This window comes from Adiantum capillus-veneris, chromosome 23 (assembly GCF_014529385.1).
Source record: "Adiantum capillus-veneris isolate H3 chromosome 23, ASM1452938v2, whole genome shotgun sequence".
In the NCBI taxonomy this organism is placed as follows: Eukaryota; Viridiplantae; Streptophyta; class Polypodiopsida; order Polypodiales; family Pteridaceae; genus Adiantum; species Adiantum capillus-veneris.
In genome coordinates, this window is record NC_140953.1 from 96,143,336 (window position 1) to 96,169,960 (window position 26,625).

General features: G+C 45.9%; 1 protein-coding gene across 2 annotated transcripts in view; it reads left to right on the top strand.

Moving 5' to 3' along the window:
• Nucleotides 1–261: 261 nt before the first annotated feature.
• LOC147428208 (vesicle-associated membrane protein 711-like) overlaps nt 262–26,625 on the top strand; it is a 79,091-nt gene continuing 52,727 nt past the window's right edge. The window contains exons 1-2 of one of the 2 annotated variants that reach the window (XM_086496478.1): nt 262–687; nt 11,695–11,885. In XM_086496478.1, the coding sequence (XP_086352604.1) occupies nt 471–687; nt 11,695–11,885 (408 nt within the window). In that variant the 5' untranslated portion in view covers nt 262–470. The remainder of the gene's footprint in view (nt 688–11,694; nt 11,886–26,625) is intronic. The other variant, XM_086496477.1, reaches the window with a different exon arrangement.

Below are 26,625 nucleotides of genomic sequence, written 5' to 3' on the forward strand. Positions count from 1 at the left end.
TGCCACATCAGCTATGATCGCCGCTTGCGTGTGACACGGGCCTAATGCTCACACATACACACACAAGTCGGGTGGTCCTCCCTTTACCCCTGTAAATTCAGTACGGTGCATGACTGTGCTCTAAGTGAGGCTAAGTGAGCTACTTGTGTTGGAATAAGTTACCGACATTTGGAAATAGATTCTCCCTTCTACGTGGTTGCATAGATTCCTTTTCTCTTGTCAATCTGTGATCTTCATCTTGACATCCGCTAACAAACACGCGCATACCCGCATACCATACACTTTCTCTACGGAGGAGAGAGTTTTGACTCTCTCTCTCTCTCTCTCTCTCTCTCTCTCACTCACACACACACACATACACACACTCACACACGCGCGATGAACTGATGAGAGCGACGCGCATGGATCAATGAGAGCAATGAAGTGAGCGACACAACACTTGAGGCTTGAGCATCTCAACTCAACCAGACATGACGATTGTGTATGCAATGGTCGCCCGCGGTTCGGTGGTGCTTGCGGAGTACAGTTCCATCCCTTCCAATGCCAGTACAGTTGCAAGGCAGATCTTAGAGAAGATGTCTATTGTCGCAGATAGCCGCATCTCCTACTCACAAGATCGCTTCATCTTCCATGTTACCAAGGCAGACGGTCTCATCTTTCTGTGTATGGCGGATGACACCTTTGGTCGTAAGTATTCTGTAATCAAATTGCTCAGATAGCCATCATTTTTGGAATACCTTTGTCATGATCATCATTAGCTCTGTTATTGGTGGGTTTGCCTAACTGTCATTGCACCCTTCATTGGAGGATATGTTGAATGAAGTCCTTATTATGGCTACTTGTAGCATCCATTTGCAGCTTTGATGAGGGAGGAAACACCATTACTAACAACTTCATTTGCAATAGTGTGGATACAAGAAGCAGGATTGATTGGCACCCCTACATTCAGTTTATGAAAGTTGAAATGAGTCTTAATCATTTGCACATGCCCATTTAACCATCATGTGCTGATGTAATGAGCCCATAGAGTGCTCCTCACCAGAGGCAAGACAGACCAGCCTGATGAATCGTCCCTTACCTTGGGCACATCAAGTGACATGGTGCCTTGCAATGGCTCAATCATTGAGACATTGCATGCCACCTGGAAAGAAGAGTTTCAGTTATATAAACCGCATACCTTTGCATGGAGGAAGGTGTGTCAAACTGTATTGGACTGCCAGGCCTTTTGATGACCAGCAAGAGCGATCTTATCACTAACTTGTGACATGCCCCCTCTTCAGAGAAGAGTCATTGTCCTTGATTACGCCTGCAAAACAGACGGAGGACAAAAACTACCTCACGAAACACCGACTCTGTGTACGCATCGACTAGAGTGCACACATCTAGCACTTGTGCAAAGATGACAGTCACTGAACATTCACATCATTATCCCTATTGAGATCTCTGATGAGAATCATGATTGTTGTAACTTATTTAGCAATCACATCCAGACAGCATTGATCTTTTCACAAATGTCTTGATCTACTAAATCTCATTATTACATTCACATCCTCGTCAGGTGAAATAAATAAAGTGTTGCAGTCACTTCATCTTTTCGACATGTACTCAAACAATACACACATGAGAGAGCACATGTAACAAGTTTATCTTAGAAATTCCCATTTCAATGTACATGTTTTCATAAATTCATTCAACAAAATATCATCAGCCTATCAATATCCCTAAAATCTCATGGAGAAATTAGTGACTGTATTCCATTCTAGGCAGCCCCTGCACTAGGTTCAACTTGTTGATTCATCGTTCACTTTTAGAACAGTCGATGCTAAACCAAAAGCCTTAGGGTAAAGCTCTACTGTCAGAGGAGAATTTGCTAAATCCACAGAAAGGTAAAGTGATATGACGGTTCTTAGTTTACGAGCTATCCGGCATTGGATGTGAAGTGGATGGAGGAGGAGGACCTAGTAGATACTCCTCAGATTTTGGAACTTTACCTTGAGGCTTTTGGTCTAGCTTCGACTATTTCAAGAGTTCCTGATGATCATTGGGTTGAATCTGGTGTCACCTAGGACTGCACTAGATTCAACTAGAAGAGAAATAGCCGAGTGGACGAGAAACTGAACCAACAAACTTGAAGAACTTACGAGCACCGGTCGTGGGGCTTAAAACCCTAAAGACCAAAAACTTGAACTCTAGGGGAGACTTTGTAAATCATGCTGGCTTGCTGACGTTTGCAGGGCTGTACGGATTTTCGCGTTTTGCGTTGGTTGTGCCACATGGCAGGCTGCACGGAATTGCTCGATTTGTGCTAGCTTTTGGGAGCAGATGCTTTTGGGGTTCAATGCTTTTGAACTTGATGCTTTTGGGGCTGTGCGCTTGGGCATCCCTTGTATAGTTTATAAGAGTCCTTCGAGCCTCACTCTCAATATTATGGGTGTCTTGGAGCTAATTCTCTAAATATTCTTTTAACTCTCATAACAGAGTATTCTCTCAGACCTCCCATGCGACAACGTGGTTTATAGTTATCTTCCAACTTCTCTTTTCCTATGACAACTGCAAGAGCAATGCGCCACCATTGATCGCGACCGTGAAGAAAGAAGGGTAGCTATGGAGCTTCAGCGCGAGCAAGCACGCAAAGCTCAACGCATAGTGGCCGAAGAAATGCGAGCGGCATTGGAATTAGAGCGTGAGGCGCAGAGAGGCCAACGCATGCAAGAGTTGGTTCTACAGGTACTCACCTCGAAATCCAAGCCAATCAAGCGGTCCATCAGGTAGCACAAGTAGAGATGTAGATTCCAACAACTCAGTCATGAGAAGTTGGCGTTCAGTAAGTATGACGGTAAGTTGGAGGCTAATGTTATTCATTCTTAGTTGCATCAATTTAATGCTTACTTTGCGACAGCTACGAAAACAGGGAATAGCAAAGTTTTGACGGTAGCCATGTATCTTGCCAGTGATGCCATTGATTGGTATCAAGCGTGGCAAGAGGCAGAGATGGCCGCACACCTAGCACACCTAGAGGAAGCCGAGGAAGGCGTGTCCCTTTCTTTCAGTTGGACCGACTTCCAAGACAAGCTCAAGGTGCGGTTCATGCCACCTGAGTACCTAGCGCGGCTAAAAGAAGATTGACATAACCTCAAGCAAAATGGTACTCGAGTTATGTCTTTTTCTAACTGAGTTTTGCAGCTCGGCACCCAATTACGCAAATCGGATGAAGAGCGCAAAGAGGCATTTTTTTTTGGGTCGGACGAGTATATAAAGTTCGATGTCGAAGTCCTCGACCCAATAGATCTCAACAAGGCGGTAGCGATCGCTCTCACACAGGAGATGAAGCACAACAAAGGTAAGCCTAAGGAGAACGAGTCTTCTCATAGTACTGAAAAGAAACATGAGAAGGAGACTCTCTGAGTCCTTTCTTCTCCGAAGCACAACACACATTTTTTGCATGATAGAGATGTGATTGTTCACAAGGATGATGGTTTTTCTAGTGAAGCTAACCTCATTGCAGATACGATCAGTCACGCAAAACCGATCTTGGCTCTCGAGTCGAGGTCCAAAGAACCCACTCAGGAAGTATTGTGTATTCGCATTCTTAGTTAGCACGCATTGTTCGAGTTTCTCATTCGTGACGGTTTCTTGTATTTTTGTCATCGTCTTTATGTGTTCCCTTTTCACAGGTATGCCGTATTGTATGATGCACATGATTCACTCTTGGATGAGCATAAATGTATGCGGATCACTCTCGAAAAGGAAAAAAGTTTGCATTCAAGGAATTTACATTGTGTCCCAATTGTCCGTTTTGTCAATCGCTTTTACATGTTTCTTCCTTGGCATGACACAATCTTAGAAAGAGCACGAGCAAGATTATCCATCAAGCATTGGCATTTCCATTGTGATTTGCCACAGCTAATAGGTTTAGGTCAAAAACTCAAGTTTCGATCCCACTTTTTGCGTGTGTTTGGTGAACGGTTTGACACCTCGTCACTTTGTTCATCTGCATTGCATGTACAGTCATTTAGGGAGAATAGTATTTTTCCAGTTACTCTACATGGAATGGGTATGTTTATGGTTTTGCGTTGGAAATCGTTTCAGGATTTTTCCTCCTCGAAGATTCTTGAAGGTGGACCCACGATCATAGACGAAGATGGAGCATTGAAGCCGCAACAAATCGTTTTGTGTTGCTTTCGGCGTGGCCCAAAGAAGGAAGCAGTGTTGACCTTCATAAAGTTCAAGTATCGCACGACCTATGCGAGTTCTTCGCAGGATTCCAGAAGTTGTTGGCGCACTCTCTCGATGCCATACAGCTCGGTACCAATACACTTTTGTGAGTGTTCGCAGACCGTGCATATCCAGACACTTAGAACAGATGCATATCCTTTGGTTGCACACAACATGATCATCATATTTCCATCATAACCCATCAGGAACATTTTTACAGTGCATAGACCTATTTTCCCTATTTTTGACATTTTTCACTTATTATTTTTAAGTGACTTTTATTGGGAACTAGGTAGGGCAAAATGAGCAAGCATGTATATAAGAAATCCTAGTGCTAGCACTTTCTGGCAGAAGAGGCAGCAGGGACCTGACTTCCTCAGTGCACCTTCTCAAGCAAGACTCCCCCCAACAAAAGACCTAGCGTTTTTGCAGATGCAAGACTAGCGTTTTCACCCAGAACCAGCCCTAGCGTTTTTCCATTGCAGATCAGTCCCAGCAGCAGCAAGACAGCAGTTCCATAGCGTTTTTGCATCAGCCTGGCATCTCAGCGTTTTGCAGATCCACCGCGACGGAACCCCCACAAGCACCAGCGTTTTCAGCATTTAGACACAGCAGAACAAGTCCCGAACCTCATAGATTTCACCTTCCCGCAACAGATTCTCGCCGCACGGTCCGATCCATCGAAGTTTGCAGATTCAGCCCAGAAAACGCAGATTTCAGCATGTGCGTTTTCAACGTGTCGTCGCATTATCGTCGTCGTCACCGACATAGAGTCAGAATTCAACAGATAAAGATTTGCAGATTTCAGCCATTAGCGTTTTCAGATTTCAGCCCGTCTCATCGTCGCCCTCATTGTCGTCGACATTGTCGGCAAGTCCAAAGCATTGTAGAGTTTGTGCAATCAATAGTAGACCGCTCTCGCCATAGAGTGTTCGGAGGAGGTTTTGACAACATTCTGGCGTCGTATCTCCTCTCTCTATTACTCAATCTCGTGCATCTTCATTCATAGTGTTCACCATTTTGTTTGTGTCCATTGCACTCTCTCACTAAAGGAACAGAAGGCTCTCCCTTTCGTAAGTAAAAGGAGCCCTTGAGCATAGTTCGGAGCACTCATCTTGAGCAAAGTTCAATATTCACTTCCGTTGCACCTGACATTGCCTTAGGAAAGAAAGAGGAACCATTCACCTTGCAGGATGGTTATCCTTCTCCATGGCAACAGGCTATGTGTTACTCCCTTTGTGAGAAAGTCATGTAGGAATCCCATGCTCCTCCTGTGCGGGGCATAAAGGCATTCAACCTACTCTTCGAGGAGTAGAAACATACTTTAGCAGATATACAATAGTATGATTCGAACCTACAAAGGAGAGCCACCAAAAGAACCAATTATTGAAGACCCATTAGAAATCGAAGACCAAGAAGAGGTGCTACAACCCGAAGCTATCCTTCGGCATGAGAACAAGGTACTACGACATGGTAAGATTATCCGATGGTATCTTATTAAGTTCAAAAATTATTATTTTGAAGACGCTAGATGGATGCAAGGAATACAACTTAAGGATAGTATGAACCTTGGCAATGCTTACAATGCTACATTAGAGTAAGCAATGTAAATGTTTCTTTTAAATGATCAATGTTTTTGTGTTATAAGACTAATTCTCTTTTTATTGTGCACAAATTTAAAGTAGTATACATGCTTATAATCATGTTTGTGATGACGACGTCTCTCAAACACCAAGTAGAATTTGTCACTCTACTTTGGGAGAATGAAATAGACTCAAGGGCAGACATCCATTAGGAAGACAATGGGGTGTAGGAGGGCCTCTTTATTTGCCATGAGATTATGGAGGTGATTAACATTTTGACGAATAGGTGTATGCCATGTGTGCAAGAATGATGGGTGTGTAAGAAATGTGTAAGAGTGGTCAAAGGACGCACTTTTTTCCCAAAAAAGGAGGTGGACAATTTTATGATTTTCGATTTTCCATGACTCCTACATATGATCTCCGATTTGAGCGGAGATCATAGATCTACAATCTATGCATTGAGCTCTTTTGATAGATATGCTACATGATATGGTTCTACCCGCTAGATGTTAAATTCCATTTTGGGGGGAAACTTTGAATTCAAATAAACTAGCCATTTTGCTTGTTTGAATTCAAAAGTTATCCTTTGATTACTTTCTTAATACTAAAGGTTTGACTTCCTTAAACTGCCAAATAAAGAGGCCCTCCTAGACCCCATTCTCTTCCTAATGCCTTGCGGCAACTAAGTCTCCCAAGCCCCAAATGGATTAGTCATCCATCTTGGAATGATGTCGTAGGGTAAAAAGAGATCCTCTATCCGCTAAGAAACATCGACTAATGACTAGGGCTTTATCTTTGCTACCCCATAGTGGAGGACGACTATGATTTAAAGAGAGAGGTAATGTTATAAAATGTAATATCTAACCAACCCAAATGATTTTTTCATATTAAATTGATCATTTAATGTGGGAGAATAAAGAGGAACAAGGGCTAGGATATAGACATGTGCTTATGGATCTATCTCAACACAGGGCCAATGTTAAAAGGGTCTAAATGAGAGATGGTCTATCAAAGAGCAATGTTAGCTAATGGAGCTTAATGACCTTAGGGTTAGCTTCATTAAAGACCTCCAAAGGTTAGTGTTATAAGTTCTTAGACCGTATTGAAGATAGGGCTGTGCTTGAGGTGGGAACCCGGCCCAAGCTTGAGGTGCTTGTCGTACTTGCTGACTAAGGTGCTTGAGGTGCTTAATGACTAAGGTACTAAGGTGCTCATGACTAAGGTGCTTGAGGGGCTTAAGGTGTTTCTAAAGTCAACCACAATCTCTACTCATGGGGGAGGCGAGCCCTTATTGTAGGGGCATGAGAGAGAACACACACACCCTCACACAAGTCAAGCCTTGTCTAAAGAAACAACAAGGACACATGTCAAGTTCCTCTCCATGTTGCTCTCATAAGGTGCCTAAAGCCTATTGGTTGGCCTCTCAAGGGGTCCAATGATAATTTAGCTAATTTAATTAATTGTTTATGCATTTATCAAGTCCTCTCTCTCAAAGGGGAAAGGGGGACACTTGTCCCAAGGCTAGCATAGTTGCTTGATATACACTATGCATGTGATTGGCTAGGCGTGTAGGGGTCCAATCAACTTCCAGCATGAGCTACAAGGGGGGGGTCGACCAAAGCTTGTTGGGGGTGTGCTTGGGGGGTATACTCTCTCTCTCACACACATTCACGTGCCCATTCTTGCTCGGCAAATTGCAAGAGCTCCACCTCCTTCTTCAAGCTTGTTGAGAAGTTGAGAGTCTACCAACTCTCTTGGCTATTGAATGCAAATCCAACCAAGAGCCATGCTTCAATTAAGCTTGCCATCTTCTTCATCATCATTCTATGCTATGCAAGAAGAGTGATGATAAGTGAGGAGCTATTCTTTCTCGTATGTTACTTCTTCTTCCTCTCCCTACCCTCATTCCTCGCTAGCTCTCTCTACCTTTGAAGGTGTTTGAGGCCTTGGGACTGACGCCTGGATGGTTAATGCTTTTACAAAGTTTATGTTATGCTCGTGATGCATGAAGCTTTCCATCTTCATTGCATCACCTAGGTCACAAGGAACACAAAGATTGTATTGTACCAAAGTCTCTCTTTATGGGAGAATCTATAATGCAAAAGCCTATTGGAGGGGGGACCGGCTCCACATAAATTCGGTCCTCAACTGTTGTCATGTTCTCTAATTCTCTCTCTTGCAAAAGTATTGTTCATGCCAAGTTAGTTAAGTCTAATGGTTATGTTGCTACCGCTAATTAAGTTCACCCTCTATGTTCTCGAAGTAGTCTAAAAATGCTCACTATAATTCTCTTAATTCCACTATTCTCAATGTTCATAGGCCATTTCTATTACATTTGGCATGACTGGTTTTCGTGGACAGCAGCGAGATATGGCACTTAGCACTGCCACTTACGACGCAAAATGTCAATGGCAAAGGAATGCCGATGACCCTACTACAGTGCCCATGTTGCAGACAATACCCTATGAGAATTTGGAGGCAGTGGAAAAGCCAAAAGCTTTTAAAGAAGGTGGTGCAACTGTAAAGTTTAGCACTTTCAGCGGCTTTGAGGATAAGGCAAAGGCTCTTATTTTCCTCCATCAGTTTTATACAGCTTATGCAAGGGGGAATTTTAGAGAGGCCTCTAAGGTCAAGAAAGCTGACACCTTCTTGAAAGGCAGTGCGCTCACATGGTGGACGACATTGTTGATGCAAGGATAGGCACCCGCCACATGGGTATACTTAAAGCAAATGTTTGCATCTGCGTGGCTGTCAAATGAATTTGAAGCCGATGTCATGACAGATTGGCACCAACTCACTGCGACTACTTGCAAGAGCCTTCATGAGTACAATCGGAGGTTTTATAAAGCGTTGCTCTCAGTAACCTCCTACAGGTATGTGCCAACCTCTTACAGGTATGTGCCACTGACAGAGCAAATTGAGAAGTATTGTTGTGGGTTGCCTAAAGGGCTAAAAAACTATTGCACAAAGAACAGTGTGGCTACCCTTACTCAGCTTATGGAAGTTGTCAACACTGGTTATACCTTGTTGAAGGGAGCAGACAGTGGGTTTCAGGGCAACGTGAAAGGGGGTACATCAAAGAAAAGACCGGCAAAGAGGTTCTTTGCAAAAGCGGCTCCTGAAGTCTCCTAGGAGTCTGAAAGAGAAGAGAAAGCTGAAGATTCAGCTGAGTCTTCTGGAGCACATGCCAAAAGAAAGAAAAGTTAAGGAAAAAGTTGTATGACACTATTTGGTGAAGTTCAAGAACTATCCACCTATGGATGCAAAGTGGATGGAAGAGTGTGAATTTTTAGTATTACCAAATGTATTGCAGCTCTATCTTGAGACCTTTGGGTTACAACCTACCCAACTCAACGTGTTCAAAAGAGGGTTAATGATGGAGCTAGCACATCAAATGTACATACGGATTCAGTGCAATAGAAGTGTGCATCGCTCTTCAAGTGTTAAAGGTATTATGCTCACTTCTATCATAGATGGAAATGACAAAAGTGTGAAGGTCTCATTAAGTCATTTGGATCTATGTGTGATGACCTTTCTTGCGGGTATATGCGATGATAAAAGGATGCTAACAACACAAGATCATCAATGGCATTTATATATGGCATGTAATCGAGGACATTTGCGAGTTCAAGAGGGAGGTATGTCACGAGGACGTGGCAACTGCTAACCTTAGTTGTTGGTTTCTTTTCGATGATTTTTATTTAATTTTTGGGATCCTCTTTCTGAAGTCGCAAATGTCTGGACATTGTGTGGCCAGTGTGAAACAGCCGATGGCCGAGAGTTTCACCCGCAATTGGGAAGGATAGGTCGCCACGAGATGGTTGGTCAAGTCGGCACCGGAATCCGAGTAGTAAAAGGGTGTCTAGGCTCAGTTTAAAGTCATTTAGGCCCCTCGTGACACTTATAAGTTGGTGGGTACTAGGGAATTAACTCAAAAGAGGCAAATTGGACACATGGCGGCTCCAAGCGAATTTGCCAGTCTCATCCCAGCTGGGGGTGTCCAATTTGAGACTGGAGGCTGATTTTTGTTCATCGGAGTGCTACAGTGTGTGTGTGTGAGTACTAAGTAGTGGGTGCAGGTGATCACAGCTTTAATGGAAAGCTTGCCTTCTCCCTTGCTCTATGTAGCGCGATGATTTGCTCTCGCACATCTCCCTCCCCCCTTTGCACATATGGTAATGCCCCTCTAGTTGGGCTTCTCAGATGACCATGTACAATTTTTATGCGCGTTTGCCAAGGCAAGATCCTTTTGTACAGGAACTGGATTAGCTAATTGCTAATCCCCTTCAGGTACGCACAGTTTCATCGCGAAGGAATGTGAAAACAGAGAGTTTTCTCGCGTGAAAACTCGTCCGATTTATAGGGAACTGTCTCATTGCATGCAGGAGCTTCTAACACATGTGTAGACGTGTTTTCTCCGCTCAAAATGATGCGAAACGGAAAATTACAGCCTGCTGTGTTTTTCTGCAGGTTTAGGGTTTCGCACCTAAACTGCAGGACATTGCCAGGCGAGGCTCGAGAAAGCCATGGGTGCTTGTACAGGATAATTTAGAGAGATTTCTCGCGAGGAATCTCGTCTAATTCAAGGGGCAAGTGACCCTACAGGTGCGAGAGCTCGAGGGTTACCCAGAGGAGTGATCGGCACGTGAATCGGAGTGCAAAACAGAGAATTACAGCTTGCTGTAATTTTTTGCAGGTTTAGGGTTTTGGCCACGACAGGATTTTTGGTTTCTCTCTCTCTCTCTCTCTCTCTCTCTCGGGATAGTTTCCTACGACATTAAAATACTCTTCTTCTTCTCTTCTCTCTCTCTCTCTCTCTCTCTCTCTCTCTCTCTCTCTCTCATCAAAGAAAAATCAACACACACACACACACATGCACACGCATACCCCGATTATGCAAACTCATACATGCACGCATGCAAGTGTGCTTATACTCAACTGTACTCGACAATATAGACACAAATGTACAATGCACACAGATAGAACAACAGACCCAAATGTACAATGCACACAGATATACTCAAATGTACTCTGCAATACAGAATAAATGTACAATGCACACAGATAGAACAACAGGGTAATGACAAAGTAGAAAGAGTAGGAGAGCAGAGGTAGAGGGCTGCTAGGGTGCAGGGAAGAGCATGAGGCAATGGTGATGAGCAGAAGTTTTTGACGATGGAGGGACATACACCTCTCTCTATCTGTACATTATTCTCAAGTTTATAGCTCTAGTGTTTATGATTATCATGTGATTGGAGCTAATGGTATACACATTATCTATAGGTGAATTTGGACATCAGTGAGTGTTTATCTTGGGATATGATTAAGTATAATGCTGGTGGTATTAATAATTTCCTTTTTGTTTCATCATTTTTCTATGTGTGTTTATCTTTTCAGTGCAAGGCTTTTTAATGACTAAGTCTAATCTGCACCTATGATAATAACAACATACGTGGTTTATTGTGGATAACCTTTTTTGTGTATGTGTGTTTATTGCGAGAGGTGACTGATTTTTTATTTTTTTTGGGGGGGGGGGGGGGGGGGGGGGTTATATTATTGTCATTTCTCGTGGCCACTGGTTATTTTATGCATAGACATGAGATTCCTTTTGAGACTTGGATATCTTAATGGAAATATGGAAATGTAGGCTTTTTCAGTTTTTTATTTTGAAAGTTAAGACCTTAGGTGAAATGGTCACCAATTCTAGCGAGCTATGAGCTTCTATCATGAATGTTGGAGTCACTATCAATTTGTTAATCAGTGTCAATATGAAGGGTTATATGAAAGGTGTTTTAGCTAGTATGCAAGTAGGAGCCTTTTTTTACCTTGTTATGTACCTCAATTTAGTGTTCATGCTTAAACTTTGTATTTATAATGCAATCTCTTGTTTTGTCAGGTCGTTTACCTTTTACATTCTTGGAGGATATTCGTTCTAGATTCATAAAAGCTTATGGGCGGACATGTCATACTGCTCTTGCATATGCAATGAATGATGAGTTTTCAAGGGTGCTTGCTCAACAAATGGAATATTTCTCAAACGATCCCAGTGCTGACTCTATCAATCGCATGAAAGGTGAAATCAACCAGGTGTGGGTTTAAGAAATACAGACACTGACACAATAAGATTAAGAGATGAAGACTGTGCATTGTGTTGTTGCATGAAAGTTGAAAATAAAGTCTTTTCGTTGGTTGGTTCTTGATATTATATCTTTAAAGTTAATTATTTTCACAAGGTTTTTCTTAGTAAGCTTCCCCCATATAATTTTCACATCTCTTCTATCCATGTCATTATTGTGCAGCTGCTGTTTTGTTTTTGTAAGGGGCAGATAAAATAAATTTTAAATCAGTCTATTTTCGTTGTTTTCTTTGTTTTATAGGTTTTTGAGTGGGCTGGATTGTGCAAGTGGTTTAGTCCCACTTCTACTTTGTAAGTTAAGTCTTATGTGACCTTATGAAGGCATACTAGTAAAGATAGTAAGTTGCAAGTAAGTTACCTAGTTCTACACCTAGTATTGGGCATTGATGATGATAATGGTGATATTGTATAGTGTGCCGATAGTAGATACATTACATGATGAAGCTGATGGGTGTATTATCTTGTAGATGGTTGTCAATCTATAGCCTGCAGGTCCCATAAGAGGTGATTATGGCTTGTCGGGGATTCAGTGAGGTGTATGCTAAAGTTATATTAGCGGATTTTCACACTCTGATGTCCAAGTTGCGACCAATTGATGTCTGTTGGTTTTTTTTTTGGATATTTTTGTGGCTCGTATGCTCTATCAATATCTATCTTGATGCCTAATTCGACATCCAGATTGGGCCCATATAACGTGAGCGGGGTTGTCGTAGTGTTTAGTCAATACGAGCGCATGCTTTAAGATATCTAGTTCAAGGTTGTCCTCGTATGTTGAACGGAATGTGCCGTACGGCCATCTCGTTCTTGCAGCTTGTCCGTTCGTTTGCAGACAGCTAGCTGCAAATGTAACGATCAACTGGACCGTTGACTAATATTTTTTGGGGGCCTTCCTTTTTAGAGCATTGGATATACTTTTCATGGGCATTGGATGCACACCAAGCTTTGCAACAAGCTCTCTACAAGATCGAAACGATTTATGTAATCTCTCTAATCTATGTATGCTGCACTCTACGCATTAGATGCCCATGGTTAGGCAGGTATTAGGACCAGAAACTAAAAGCAGATGATTTTATTGCTGTTTTTAAAAGTGATTTTTAAGCTGTTTTTTTTTCCGAGAAAAAGATCCTTCTATTAGTTAATGAAACTGCCCATAGGGCTACAATCACCTCTTCAAGAGAGGGCTACAACAACCATGATGGGGAGACTCTCCCAATGAAAAACCAGCATATGTACAATGGGGCTAAATCAAGAATGGGGGGAGGGAAAAGCCACACAGTTGGTCGGTAGTGCCATCAGAGTACACCCTGGATTATGGTGTAGAAAGGCCCAGGATGCCATAGTCGAAGGAAAGCCTCTCTGCGCTCCCGCATGCGGTCGGAGCTGCCCTGTAGTCTCTCGAGCTTTCCTCTGAGAGTGTGGATCAGCTCTAGCCAAAGATCGAGAACAGTCTCTGCTGGTGGCACAGGGCAAGCCTCAAAGGTGCGAACGCAACGGGCCCGCCAGATGAACCAGAGCTCAGGCCACTGATGAGCTCCCAACACTCCTCTCTCTCACTGCACCACTCCTATGGAGTAAACTCTGTGGCAGGCTGGAGTGTAGGTCGCCCCTCCTGCATCACTATCATCCTGCTGGTGGAAGATAGCTCAAACTGAAGTGCCGGGCCCGTGAGGGTGGACCAAGCCGCTGCTCCCCAAGTGTGCCGTCGAGCCGTGGAAAGAGAGCATCAGCCGAAGAACACGAAGCCACACCTGCTGTGCCAAAGGACAGTCCCAACGACAGTGACGCTGACTCTCCACAAGATGGTCACAAGCTGCACATGTGGCCGAGAGACCACTATGCACTAGCCAACTCCCAACTGCTGTAGCTCTGTGTGCGACCAGCCATTGAAACAAGGTGACTCGCCTCGGCTGTCTGGAGTCCCACAACCTCTCCCAGAAGGCTGCCAAGAACTCAGCTGTGAGACCCTCCTCCTGCCAATGAGGTGCTGCAGCGGGGCGGGTCTCTCTGTGTGCTGCTAGTATGTGACGTCCCAATTGAACAGTGTACTAAAAGAACGGGACACCTGGGTGGTCTGCAGAAGAGAAAGGGTCCCTCCAAAGCCACTCTCCAGGATCCCAATGTACTCGTGCCAGTGGACAGCACTCCCAAGCCCACAGTCTCCAGTGTCCAGTCTCAAGAGCTGCTGGGTCAGGATCAATGACACAAGTCCTCCCACAGATGCCCACCACTCGGATCCTCTGAAAACAGCACTCTGCCACCTGCGGGGCCTCTGCTGCAACTCGCTGTAAGCGTCCCTCACCCTGTAGCTCGAAGAAAAGGGATGGAACAGTCTCTGAGCAGGCCCGGACTGACATGAGAACCTCCAGTCGTGTGAAGGCTCCCATCCACCCGGGTGCTACTGGCTCGAGAGGTGTGAGCCACTCAACCTGAACTGCCTCTGAGATGTCCTGGCACATGCTCTGCACCCCTCTCATGCCCTGTAGCTGGAAACCCTGCAACTCCTCTGACAAGCTTGAAAACTCTAACCAGTCACCTAAAGAGCGCGTTGGACCCGCTGCCGTTGGACCCGCTGAAACATGAGGCCGACTACCAACCAAGTGGCCTCTCTGAGTGCTAACCATGGGGTTCCAAACAAGGGGCTGTCGTAGGCGCTCCTCCGTGCAAGTAGGCTGTCGCTGCTCCAGGCCTCGCCGCAAGTGCTCCCAAGGTTGAAGCAAACTCACAGCAAAGCGGTCCTCCAGTCTCCTGCTCAAACCAACTCTGTGCATCTGTGTGAAGATCTATCTGGTCGAAGGTCACCAGGGGCCTCCAGCCTGAGGCACCCTAGCACGAAGCCGCTGTAGCAAGAACTCCTTCCAGGGCTCCTCACCTTGAAGAAATTCTCTGACTATGAACTTCCGAAGAAGGGCTCTGCTCTGTTGTGTTGGGTCAATGATCCCAAGCCCCCCTTGTGAACAAGGAAGAGTGATGACTTGCCAAGCCACTTTGGCTCGGGCTATTTGAGTATCACGTCCTGACCAAAGGAAGTTCCTGATCAGCCTCTCTACCTGGCTGATACAAGAACTCGAGAAGATCCAGCCAGAAGTGATGTACCACATAGTCGCCAACAACACCTGGTTGGCCACTACTACTCTGCCAGCCAAAGAAAGTGGTGCTGAGCTCCAGTGTAACAACTTCCTCCTGATAGACAGGAGGAGGGGAGCAATCTGCTGCTCAGGAGACAAGTCCAAACCAACTTGACAGCCTAAGTACCGAACTGCAGTCCCTGGGGGAATCCACCTAAAACACCTCTTGGCATCCAATTGGGCACAGGAGCACTATCAACCGAGAAAGCCATTGTCTTTCTCCAGTTGATCAGTGCGCCAGATGCACAACAGAAGGTCTCCAGAGCCTGCTCACACGTGTGAAGGTTGGCCTCCTCGCCATCTAAGTACAAGGCTGAGTCGTCGGCAAACTCATCATCCAGTAGCTCATCTCCCCGAATAGGGAGTGCTAAGCCCCGTAGACCAACCTGCTGTGACACCAAAAAGCTGCTCATCGCCTCCGCATAGAACAAAAAGAGGAAGGGGGCAAGAGGACAGCCGTGTCTCATCAAACGTGTGAGCATGATACGATCACCTCTACCTCCTTCCAAAAGTACCTGACTGTGAGCCTGTCTGTACAAAGCTGACACCCCTCTGATCCAAGCATTTGAGAAGCCCATCCTACGTAGAGTGCCCTCTAGAAAGTCTTAGTCAACTCTGTCATATGCCTTCTCAAAATCGAGAAGAAGAATCACTAGGTTCTCACCATGGAGCCGCGCTATGCCAGAAGCCTCCGAAAAAGTAAAGATGTTGTCAAGGATATTGCGTTCCTTGACAAAACCTGTCTGAGTCCCATGTATAAGGCTCTCTAGAAGTGGCTGAATCCTCAAACTCAGAGCCTTGGCATGAATTTTGTAGGTTGAGTTAAGGATGGTGATGGGGCGCCACTGTCGAATCTCATCCAAGGAGCCACCCAAGCCCTCACTCATGCTGTCAGGCATCACTCTTGTGTGCAAGATGTATTGAAAAGCACTACAGAGATCTGGGCCAAGCAAGTCCCAGTACTCTAAGAAAAAACTGGGAGTCAACCCATCCTCACCTGGACAGCTACCACGGGGGAGGGCACTAAGAGCCGTGTGCAACTCCTCAAGCTGAAGTGGCAGTTCAAGCCTTTGACGCATCTCCTCAGTCACAAGGCAAGGCATCTGTGCCCACACCTGCTCCCTGCATGCATCCTGACGCTTTGAGTGAGGCTCTGCAGACAGTAACTCACGGTAAAAGTCAATAGCAATTGCACGCATATCCTCGGGCTCAGAAGCAACTGACCCGTAGGGCCTCCTCAACTGACCGACCTTGGCATGCGAATGCCAAGGTCCCATTGCCTCGAAGAAAGCACTAGTCACTCTGTCGCCCACCCGTGTCCCTTGAGATGCTTGTCGATGGAAAGCAAACTCATGTCGCCGCTCCTCTGTGCTAACAAGCTCCTGGCGAGCCTGCTGTAGCTGCTCCTCCAACCAAGGACTGTCTGGATGCTGCTCCTGCATCCTCCGTAACGAAGCAATGCCCCGTCTGAGACGCTACTCCTCTCTCGCTGCAGCCCGGCGAGCCAAAGACTCCTTGAGAAAGAAACGACTAATCTGAGCTAGTCCTGAGGCCACTCTGTCAGCAGGAGAATCTTGCCTGTCCAAGCTCTCTGTCCAGAGAGCCTCTACTCGCTCTTTGAGTGCAGAGTCCAGGAAGACCCTCTCTGGGATGCAAAGCATCGTGCTCCCTCTCCGCTGCCTGTCTGCCACTGTGAGGATCACTGGTGCATGGTCCGAGAAGGAAGTCCGTGCCAGAATGCCAACTGTCCCTCCCAAGTCACTAGTGTAGAAGCGATCTATCCGTGATAGATTCACTCCTCCCACTCTGCGGTCCGAACGAGAGAAGGCAAGGCTGTCTGGGGGCCTCACAAAACTAGAGTGCTTCCAAACATCCGAGACCCGCAAAGTCATACAAAACCTCTTCCAAGCTGCCAGCTCAACTCCATGCACAGTAGCGTGGCTACCACCAGTCCTGTTAGAAGGGTCCTCGATTATGTTGAAGTCCCCCCCTATGCACCAGTATTCTGCCTGCGGCAGAGACTCAACTATCTGTGACCAAAACTCTACTCGAGCACTCGCCACATTGGGCGCATAGATGTTCAGGAAGCCCACAAGGCAACCCTGAACCTGCATAGTAATCCACTGAGCCCTGCCTGGCACAATAATCCCTCTGCCCACAATGGCTTGCTGCAAAGAATCGGCAATAGTCATACATACCCCACCCTGGATGCCTCCGGGTCCAAAAGCAGCTTACCAAAAAGTATCATATCGTCCACGCAAGAGCTGACCACTACGTCTAATGCGGCTCTCACACAGATGGTGCTCATGAAGCATAAGGAGACCAATCTCTCCTCACGGAGATGGGGATGTCCACCTCCTCTACCAGAACATCCGAAGCAGGGTCAAAACCATGTCTCCACTGTCGAAAGTGGGCTCGAGCTGCTCGGATGGTCAACAGACACATGGCGATTACGTAGGACGCCATCTCAGAGGTCTCAAACTCGATCTGATAGTAGCCTCGTCTGAGTATCTGTACGTCCAAAATCTTGCCCACCTCTGCAAGTAGGCGGGCCTGGAGAAGGTCACGCAGCTCTCCTCTGCTGGGTTGGGTACCGAGAATCTTGCAGATGACAGAAGTCGCTTGCAAGCGCTCTACCTCTGCGGCTAGGCTCGCTTGCTCTGTAGGTGAAAGAGCAAGTTGAATGGTGGGCTCAGTGGGGTCGGGCGAGGGGGTTTCGGTATAGTCCCTCTGTGGCGGAGCTGGAGCCTCCATCTGTGTTTGCTGCTGAGTCGAAAAAGGCGGGAAGGACGCGAAGCTCCCAGCAGGCCGTGGGGACAGACTCCTACGAGCAAAAAAGGGGGTTGCGGGGGGAACGGGAGAAAAGGGGCGGACGAGCGGCGGGGGGGCTGAAGGTGGATAAGCTATGGGCGGGCAGGGGCGGGGCAGCGGCCGGGGCGGAAGGGGAGGGCAGCGAGTGGCGTCGGGCGGGGGTAGGCAGCGGCAGGGGCAGCGGGGGCGCAGCGGGCGGAGTTGCAGGCAGGAGCAGGGGGGGAGGAGGGGGACTGCGCACACAGGGGACGGGCAGCGCGGGCGCAGGCTGGGGTGGACAGCGCAGGGAGCAGGAGGGGGGGGGGGGATATGCGAAGGCGGGGGGGAAGGCGCAAGCAGCAGCGAGCTTCGTCGACAAGAAGAAGGTTGATTCGATTTTTAAGCTGTTTTATGTAAGGTCCAATGCCTATAATACCAGGCATGGCCTCAGTTGTCAGGAGGTCAGTGCGTGATTACACATTAGTTCTAATGCTCTCGATAATTACTAAAGAAATACGGCTAGGGGTGCTCGACTTGAGGGACAACACTATCTGAAGGGGAATTTCACTTTTTCCATCTCGTCTACACGTGCAAAGTGTTCTCTTTTTGTTCGGTTTTCCTGTATTCAGTTTTGGTTAATTGCTCAATTGAATCATCCGTCTGGCGGGTGACAAAAATGCTGAGAGTTTACAGTCTAGCCCTAGGCAATGGACATTCTTAAACACATGCTTGAATGGAAGCTTAACGCTTGTGGAGGTCAACTCTAGGATTTAGATTGAAAAGTTCCATGTGCACATGGCTGTTGGTGTCATGTGGACATGCTACATTGAATTCCAAAGCTATTTTTGCACATAGTAGTGTCTTAGAGCCTAGGGGATTTTGAACCAGCAGTGGACATTCTCAAAGAAATTCTTACTCAGAAGCTTAACGCTTGTAGATGTTAACTCTAGGATCTAGGCTGAAGAGTGTCATGTGCACATGATGTAACAAACTTGGACACCCCAAGTCAAGATTCTACCGCGACACAGCAGAGATTCACTTCAAAACAGTTCACAATTCACAATTAGGTCGACACAGCCCGGCGTAGTTCCGTGCCAAGAGGTATTGGCCCCAAAGACTGGCGCCCCTTTCGGTATTTCTTTTTGTATTAATCTGTGTTCTAAGTACAAAGAGAGCGGGCAGGTGCTCACTCTCAGACTCTGCGTCCAGATGCCTTGAGAAGTGAGGCCTTGCCCACTTTTTTTTTTCCCCGAGAAAAAAGATCCTTCTATTAGTTAATGAAACTACCCATAGGGCTAAAACAAGCATGATGGGGAGACTCTCCCAATGAAAAAACATCAAGTGTACAAAGAGGCTAAATCAAGAGATGGGAGGAGGGAAAAGCCACACAGGTGGTTGGTAGTGCCATCTGAGTACACCCTGGACCATGGTGTAGAAAGGCCCAGGACGCCAGAGTCGAAGGAAAGCCTCTCTGCGCTCCCGCATGCGGTTGGAGTTGCCTTGTAGTCTCTCGAGCTGTCCTCTGAGAGTGTGGATCAGCTCTAGCCAAAGATCGCAAACAATCTCTGCTGGTGGCACAGGGCGAGCCTCAAAGATGTGGAAGCAACGGGCCCGCCAGATGAACCAGAGTGTCAGGCCACTGATGAGCTCCCAACACTCCTCTCTCTCACTGCACCACTCCTGTGGAGTAAACTCTGTGGCAGGCTGGAGTGTAGGTCGCCCCCCCTGCATCACTATCATCCTGCTGGTGGAAGATAGCTCAAGCTGAAGGCCGGGCCCGTGAGGGTGGACCAAGCAGCTGCTCCCCAAGTGTACTGTCCCAAAATTAAAGCACAGTGCCCAAAAGCTGTCCAAAAATCAGCCAGCGCTTTTTCCTGCAATTTTCGTACGGAAATGCCACGTCAGCTTGCCTGCGTATATTGCGTTGCAAATCCCGCCGCGTTTTCCGGGCTGCCACGTCAGCAATTCGGCACCATTTCCGGAGGTTCTGCCATGTGTCACTAGCCAGCCACGTCATCAGTTTGTGACATACCCCCCTCTTGAAAGAAGTGTAATCGTCCTCGATTACGCCTGCAAAACAGATAGAGGCCATAAACTGTCTTAGGAGACACTGACTGTTAGCACCGACGCACTAGGCACAACACATCTAGCACATCTACCAATCGACAGTCACATCACAAGACATCACATGACAAATCACATTCAAATTCATTCCAAATCTTAGATGCCCGATTAACTAATCCATATTGCAATCATGTCTATAGAGATTTATGAGATCGAAATGCTGTAGTCATTTTGTCTTTTAGTTCCTGCACTCAAACAAGTCAAGTACAAATCAATCAGTATCATTTTCATTTTCGGGAATTCCAGTTCATAAAGTCATACAACAGAATACTGTCAGCTCAGCAGTATCCCTAAAACCCAAAGGGACATCAGTGACTCTTTATCAAAAATCGGGGTAATCTGTCAACAAGGAGTGGAGTAACTCCCCTCTTGTGCAAGCCTGCTGCACTAGATTCGCCCATGCTGAAATCGGGGTTCTATCGGAGTAGACTATGCTAAACCAAATGCTTCAAGGTAAAGTTCCACAATCTGAGGAGTATCTGCTAGGTCCTCCTCCTCCATCCACTTCGCATCCAATGCGAGATAGTTCTTGAATTTAACCAAGAACCGCCTCATCACTTTACCTTTAATCTTTCTATCTTTATTTGCCAGTATCTATTTTGGAACGAGTATCTCCTCGCTTTCCTCCACTTCGGGTTGCTCATCTGGCTCCCCATCATCGAGCACATCGCCTTTAAAAGGCTTCAAGAGACTCACATGAAAAGCATTGTGAATTCTCCAAGTATCGGGCAGCTTCAGTCTAAAGGAGACATCATTTATCTTTTCTTTTATCTGGAAAGGTTCATAGTATCTTATGCTAAGCTTTGGAAAAAGCCGCTCCTTTCCCTTTTTCTTTCTTAGGCGTGCCTTCTCAAAACGTAAGAGCACCCAATCGTCTTCCTTTAATTTCAAACTGTGACGGTGTCGATCTGCTGCCTTCTTGTGTCTTTCCTTAGATTTCTCTAAACCCTCCGGAACCTTGGCAAAAGCAGTGTCCAAGTCCCTCGTGTGTTGGTCGGCTTCAAAAATCTTATCTTTCGTGCTTAGGAAGGGTGGAACCTTCGGAGCACCTTCAATAATCTCAAATGGCTCCTTCCCCGTCGAAGAGTGAATCATGTTATTGTAGGAAAATTCCACCAAAGGCAAAAACTTTTCCCATTAAGTCTTCTGATCTGAAATTGAAGACTTCAATAAATCAAGCACGACTGAACTTGCAATCTCAAATTGCCTATCTGTCTGTGGGTGGAAAGATGACGAGAACTGCAACAGTATGCCAATGTTCTCCCAAATAGCCTTCCAAAACAAACTCGTGAATCGGGGATCTTTGTCAGAGACTATTGTCTCAGGCATGCCATGTAATCTGAATATCTGGGCAACGAATAGTCTCACTAAATGATCCGGCTTTACTGTTTTCTTCATAGGAATGAAATGAGTTAGCTTGCTAAATTTGTCAATAACAGTCCAGATACCATCGTGCCCACTTTGTGTCAAAAAATGAAATCCATAGCAATACTTTCCCAAGGGCGGGTGGGAATGGGTAAAGGCTGTAATAATCCTTGTGCTTTATGCCTGTCAAACTTGACCTTCTGGCATACCAAGCAACTGCGTACAAAATCGTCCACGTCCGCCTTGAGTCTCGGCTAAAAGAAGTATCACTCCACACCTTTCAAGGTGGTATCAATGCCGTGGTGACCCGTAAATGGTGGACAGTGGCATTCGGGTAGAACCTTTTCCCTCAACGGTTGTGTAACACACAACATCGTTTTCTTCATTAAGTAGCCATCCCGAATGGAATATCCCGCTACTACCTCCCCATTCTGTATTCGGCTGAATACATCTGCAAAATCTGGAATTGTGGCGTACTGATTGACCATGTCCTCGAAGCTTCTATGATGAATCGCGGTAATAGCCAAGACCAACGGCTTCTGGGACAAAGCATCTGCCACCAAGTTCTTCTGTCCTTGCATATGGACAATCTGGAAGTGAAACTGTGACAAGATGTTAGCCCACCGCATCTGCTTTTCCGATAGCTGCTTCTGTGACAAGAAGTAGCGTAAATTCTGATGGTCAGTGAAGACCGTAAAATCGGCTCCGAGTAGGTAATGTCGCCACTGTGTAAGAGCATGGATAATCGCCAAAAGCTCTTTCTCATATATCTGTGCTGTCAATTCCGGCCTTGAAAACAATCGGCTCTCATAGGCAATGACATGGCCTTCATGCAGTAAGACACCCAGACTATGACCACAAGCATCACATTATACTTCAAATGACTTTTGCAAATCTGGCAAAGTCAAAACTGGTCCTGTAGTTAATTTCTCTTTCAATGTCTAAAAGGCAGACACCTCTGTGGGTCCCCACGAGAAAGGGACTCCTTTTTGTGTCAAGATATGCAATAAGGAGCCTTTTGAATTTCAACCATGTAACTCGAGCTTCCTTCCTCAAAAGAAGAGTGGACCACCATGTTCGAGCATCTCGGAACTCAGAAAAGGATTCAAATTTAATTGACTGTCCACCTTCTTTAAATTCTTTTGTTTTCTTGCTCGTCTTCTAGGAAGTCATATTGGTTGGCTCTGTAGAAGTGCTTCTTTTCAAGAGTGCTTGTCCATGTCTTTCTGCGAGTACAGGTTTCGCTTTTTTGCACTCGTCTGTCTTTTTGGCTTTCCTCCCTACCTGAGAGGAGAAGCGATGGCCACATGCCATCTCAAGTAAATCTTATCAATCGGGTAATCTTCAGGTGTTTCGCCAATCTCGGGTCACTGGAGTACTTAATCAATCTGTTCACACATATGCCAATCTGCAGTTGACATTTGTACTCCTTTCTAGCAAACTTGTCCGAAATTTTTTTTGCTCACATCTTTATTCCTTTCTTCAATTCCCGTGCCAGATCTTCAACTTTTCTTTGCCTTCCCACTGAGAGGTGTCATCTCTGTCAGATTCTTCACGAGAACCCATGTGTAATTTGGGATTCTTTATGGCTTTATGCCCTGTAAGACAGAGCGATGAAGACGGGAGCGCGCCCGATGTGCAATGTATGAAGGGTGGGAGTCTGTCACAAAGTGATGACGTGGCGGACAGCAGAAACCCTAATTTCTGCCAGAAACCCTAAAATTCCTGCAAACCCTAATTTTTGCCAAAAACCCTAAATTCCGGAAATCGCGGAGGCGGAAAGCAGAACAAAGGTACTGACTTCCCGGGATATTTGGGTCGTCAGTCGACATTCGACAAAGCAAAGAAACGGAAGAAGCGTGTTCGATTTGAAGGAGTACCCAGTTCTTCTTCTTCTTCTTCTGACAGTTCTTCTAGCTCCTCGGATTAGAGCGAAGAAGACAGAAAAAAAGCAAAAAGCGAAGCAAGACACAAAGCTTCGGAACGGGCAAGAAAAAGGCAAAGAAGGCTACATCTCGCCCAGAGACTGACAGTTCTACTGAGGACTCGTCTACAGACAGCTCAGATTCCGATGACGGAAAGTTTTATGCGAACAAGAAGAATTTTTACAAAGCCAACCAGTATGACTTTCTCGAAGATAACAGCAAGAAAGTCCGAGAGTTTAAGGAAGGTGGCCACTCGATCAAGTTTGATACTTTTCAGGATACTCAGATGCTTCGAAGGCTTTGTCTCTTATACAGCAGTTTGACATCGCTTTCGCGGGAGGACGCTATTCAGAGCACTCCAAGATTCGGAGAGCTGCCTCTTACTCTGAGGGGAATGCTCCTACTTGGTGGTCCACGCTTCTATTAAGCAAGACTGTGCCAGTTACATGGCTGAAATTCAAGAGGCTTTTTATTTCTTCTTGGTTGACTCAAGAGTTTGAGCGAGATATACGAGCTGCTTGGAACCATCTCCGGATGACCAAGAGCGATACAGTGAATTCTTATTGTGAAAGATTCTGGAGCTCTTTCCTACCCGCCTCTTCATTCAAGAAGATCTCGTTCAGAGAACAAATTGAGCGGTTTACCTTGGGTCTACCTACAGAGATCCGAGATCACTGCTTGGAACAGAAGTCAGCTTCTATTCAGGAGTTGATGAGTCATGCGAAGCGGGGCTTTGCCATTCACTCTGGCAGTCTGACTTACCCCACAGATGAGGCCATGACACAACGAGCCAAACAGACTTCTGGGAATGAAAGTAGAATGAAAAAGAGCAACCCAGAGAAAAAAAAAGGATGCACGACCCAAGCTTACTCCTGAGGAGAGAGCTCGCTTCATCAGAGAGGGGAAGTGCTTTGGATGCGGGAAACATGGACATATTTCCGCAAAGTGCCCTGATAAGGCACAGAAAGAACAGAATGATAAAGACGACGACAGGTCTGAGAGTTCGAGAGCAGCTGAGGAATGTGGCAGAAAAGGCAGATAGAAAAAGCAGAACTGGTACCACATGGCGTGGGACTTGCACCGAATCAAATGAATGAAAGTACAAACTTTGCCGTTTTTTTTTGGGGCAAAGTGAAGGATCAAGAAGCTCTTTTGAAGGAGCCAAGGCCAACTTCTTTTCACTTGGAATTGGCGGCTCGATTTGGAACTGCGCCCGACAGACTGACGCCACTGGCGGAGGTAGTTCGACTGGCACCCGGATGGGATGTTGCCATTACACTGAGCATTGGCAAACTTCGTTTGCAATGACAGGGGTGTTCAGGGCACGTGAGTGACGTTCTACTCGGGATCCCTTGGTACCACAAGAACTACGCCGTGGTTGACTACCGGGCCGAGAAAGCGACTTTGATAAATGAAGGGCTTAGAGATTGTACTTGATGAACTTCAGTTTTCTTACTCATTCTTTTGGGAGAACTGAACCATGGATAAAAGTTGAATATGTTTTGACCTGAAGAAAAGAACGCCAAGATTTTTTTCTCCACGCTCATGCCGATTGCTTTTGAGAGGGCCTGAAGATCATACCATTGATCTGATATCTGGAAGCACACCACGGAATCGGCCACCTTATTGTGTGAGCCGAGTACAGAATGAAAAGATTATGAACTCAGTGAAAGACCTCTTGGAAAAGGGTCTTGTCCAGCTTAGTACTTCACCGTATTGCTCTCCAGTGTTGTTGATTTTGAAGAAAGACAGATCTTGGAGAATGTGCATCGATTATAGCACTCTCAACGAAATCACCATCAAGAACAGATTTCCGATTCCTAGGATCGATGATATACTCGACAGGTTACAGGGATCCTCGCGCTTTAGCAGGATTGACTTGAAGAGTGGATATCATCAGATCAGGATAGCGCCAGGAGATGTCTACAAGACAGCTTTTCGGACGACTTTTGGGTTATTTGAGTTTTTGGTGATGCCTTTTGGCTTAACCAATGCTCCTGCGACATTTAACCGGATGATGGACAGGATTTTTCGAGAGTACAGGCTATTTGTTGGCACTTTCTTTGACGACATCATTGTTTTCTCGAAGAATGAGGCAGAACACAGAGATCATCTGCTTCAAGTCTTTTAGGCATTACGAGATCACACGCTAGTGATTAATGCAAAGAAAAGTGAATTTTTTCCTACCATGGATACACTTTTTGGGACACATTGTGTCAGCAACACAACAGGAGTGCAAATGGACCCGGCCAAGATAGAGACTATCCGTGATTGGCCCGATTTGAGGAATGTCCATGAAGTTAGAAGCTTCTTGGGACTATGTTCATACTACAGGCGGTTCATACGAAAGTTTGCAGAGGTTGCTTCCCCTTTGCATATCTTGACACAGAAAGGAGTACCTTTTTCGTGGGGACCCACAGAGGTGACTGCCTTTCAGACATTGAAAGAGAAATTGACTACGGGACCTATTTTGACTTTGCCGGACTTGCAGAAGTCATTCGAAGTATATTGTGATGCTTATGGTCGTAGTCTGGGTGCGGTCTTGATGCAAGAAGGCCATGTCATAGCTTACGAGAGCCGTTTGTTCTCTAGGCCGGAGATGACAGCACAGATTTATGAGAAAGAGCTTTTGGCGGTTATCCATGCTCTTACTCAGTGGCGGCATTACCTACTCGGAGCGGATTTTATTGTCTTTACAGACCGTCAGAGTTTGCGCTACTTCTTGTCACAGAAGCAGCTTTCGGAAAAGCAGATGCGGTGGGCGAACATCTTGTCATAGTTTCACTTCCAGATTGTCCATGTGCAGGGACAGAAGAATGTGGTGGCAGATGCTTTGTCTCGGAAACCGTTGGTTCTGGCTATTTCCGCGATACATCATAGGAGCTTCGAGGATATGGTCGATCAGTGTGCCACAGATACAGATTTTGCAGATATTTTCACACGGATACGGGATGGGGAGACAGTAGCTGGATACTCCCTTCGGGAAGGCTACTTGATGAAAAAGACTATGTTGTGCGTTACACAGCCGTTGAGGGAAAAGGTTATGACTGATTGCCACTGTCCACCTTTTACGGGTCACCGCAGCATTGCTACCACCATGAAAGGGGTAGAGAGAGATTTCTTTTGGCGGAGACTGAAGAAGGATGTGGAAGAGTTTGTGCGCAGTTGCTTGGTATGCTAGAAGGTCAAGTTTGACAGGCATAAGGCACAGGGATTGTTACAACCTTTACCCATACCCACCCACCCGCCCCTGGGAAAATATTGAAATGGATTTCATTTTTTTTTATCTCCCGAGAATACAGAATGATCACGATGATTTTCCGATTACATGGCACGCCTGAGACGATTGTCTCCGACAGAGA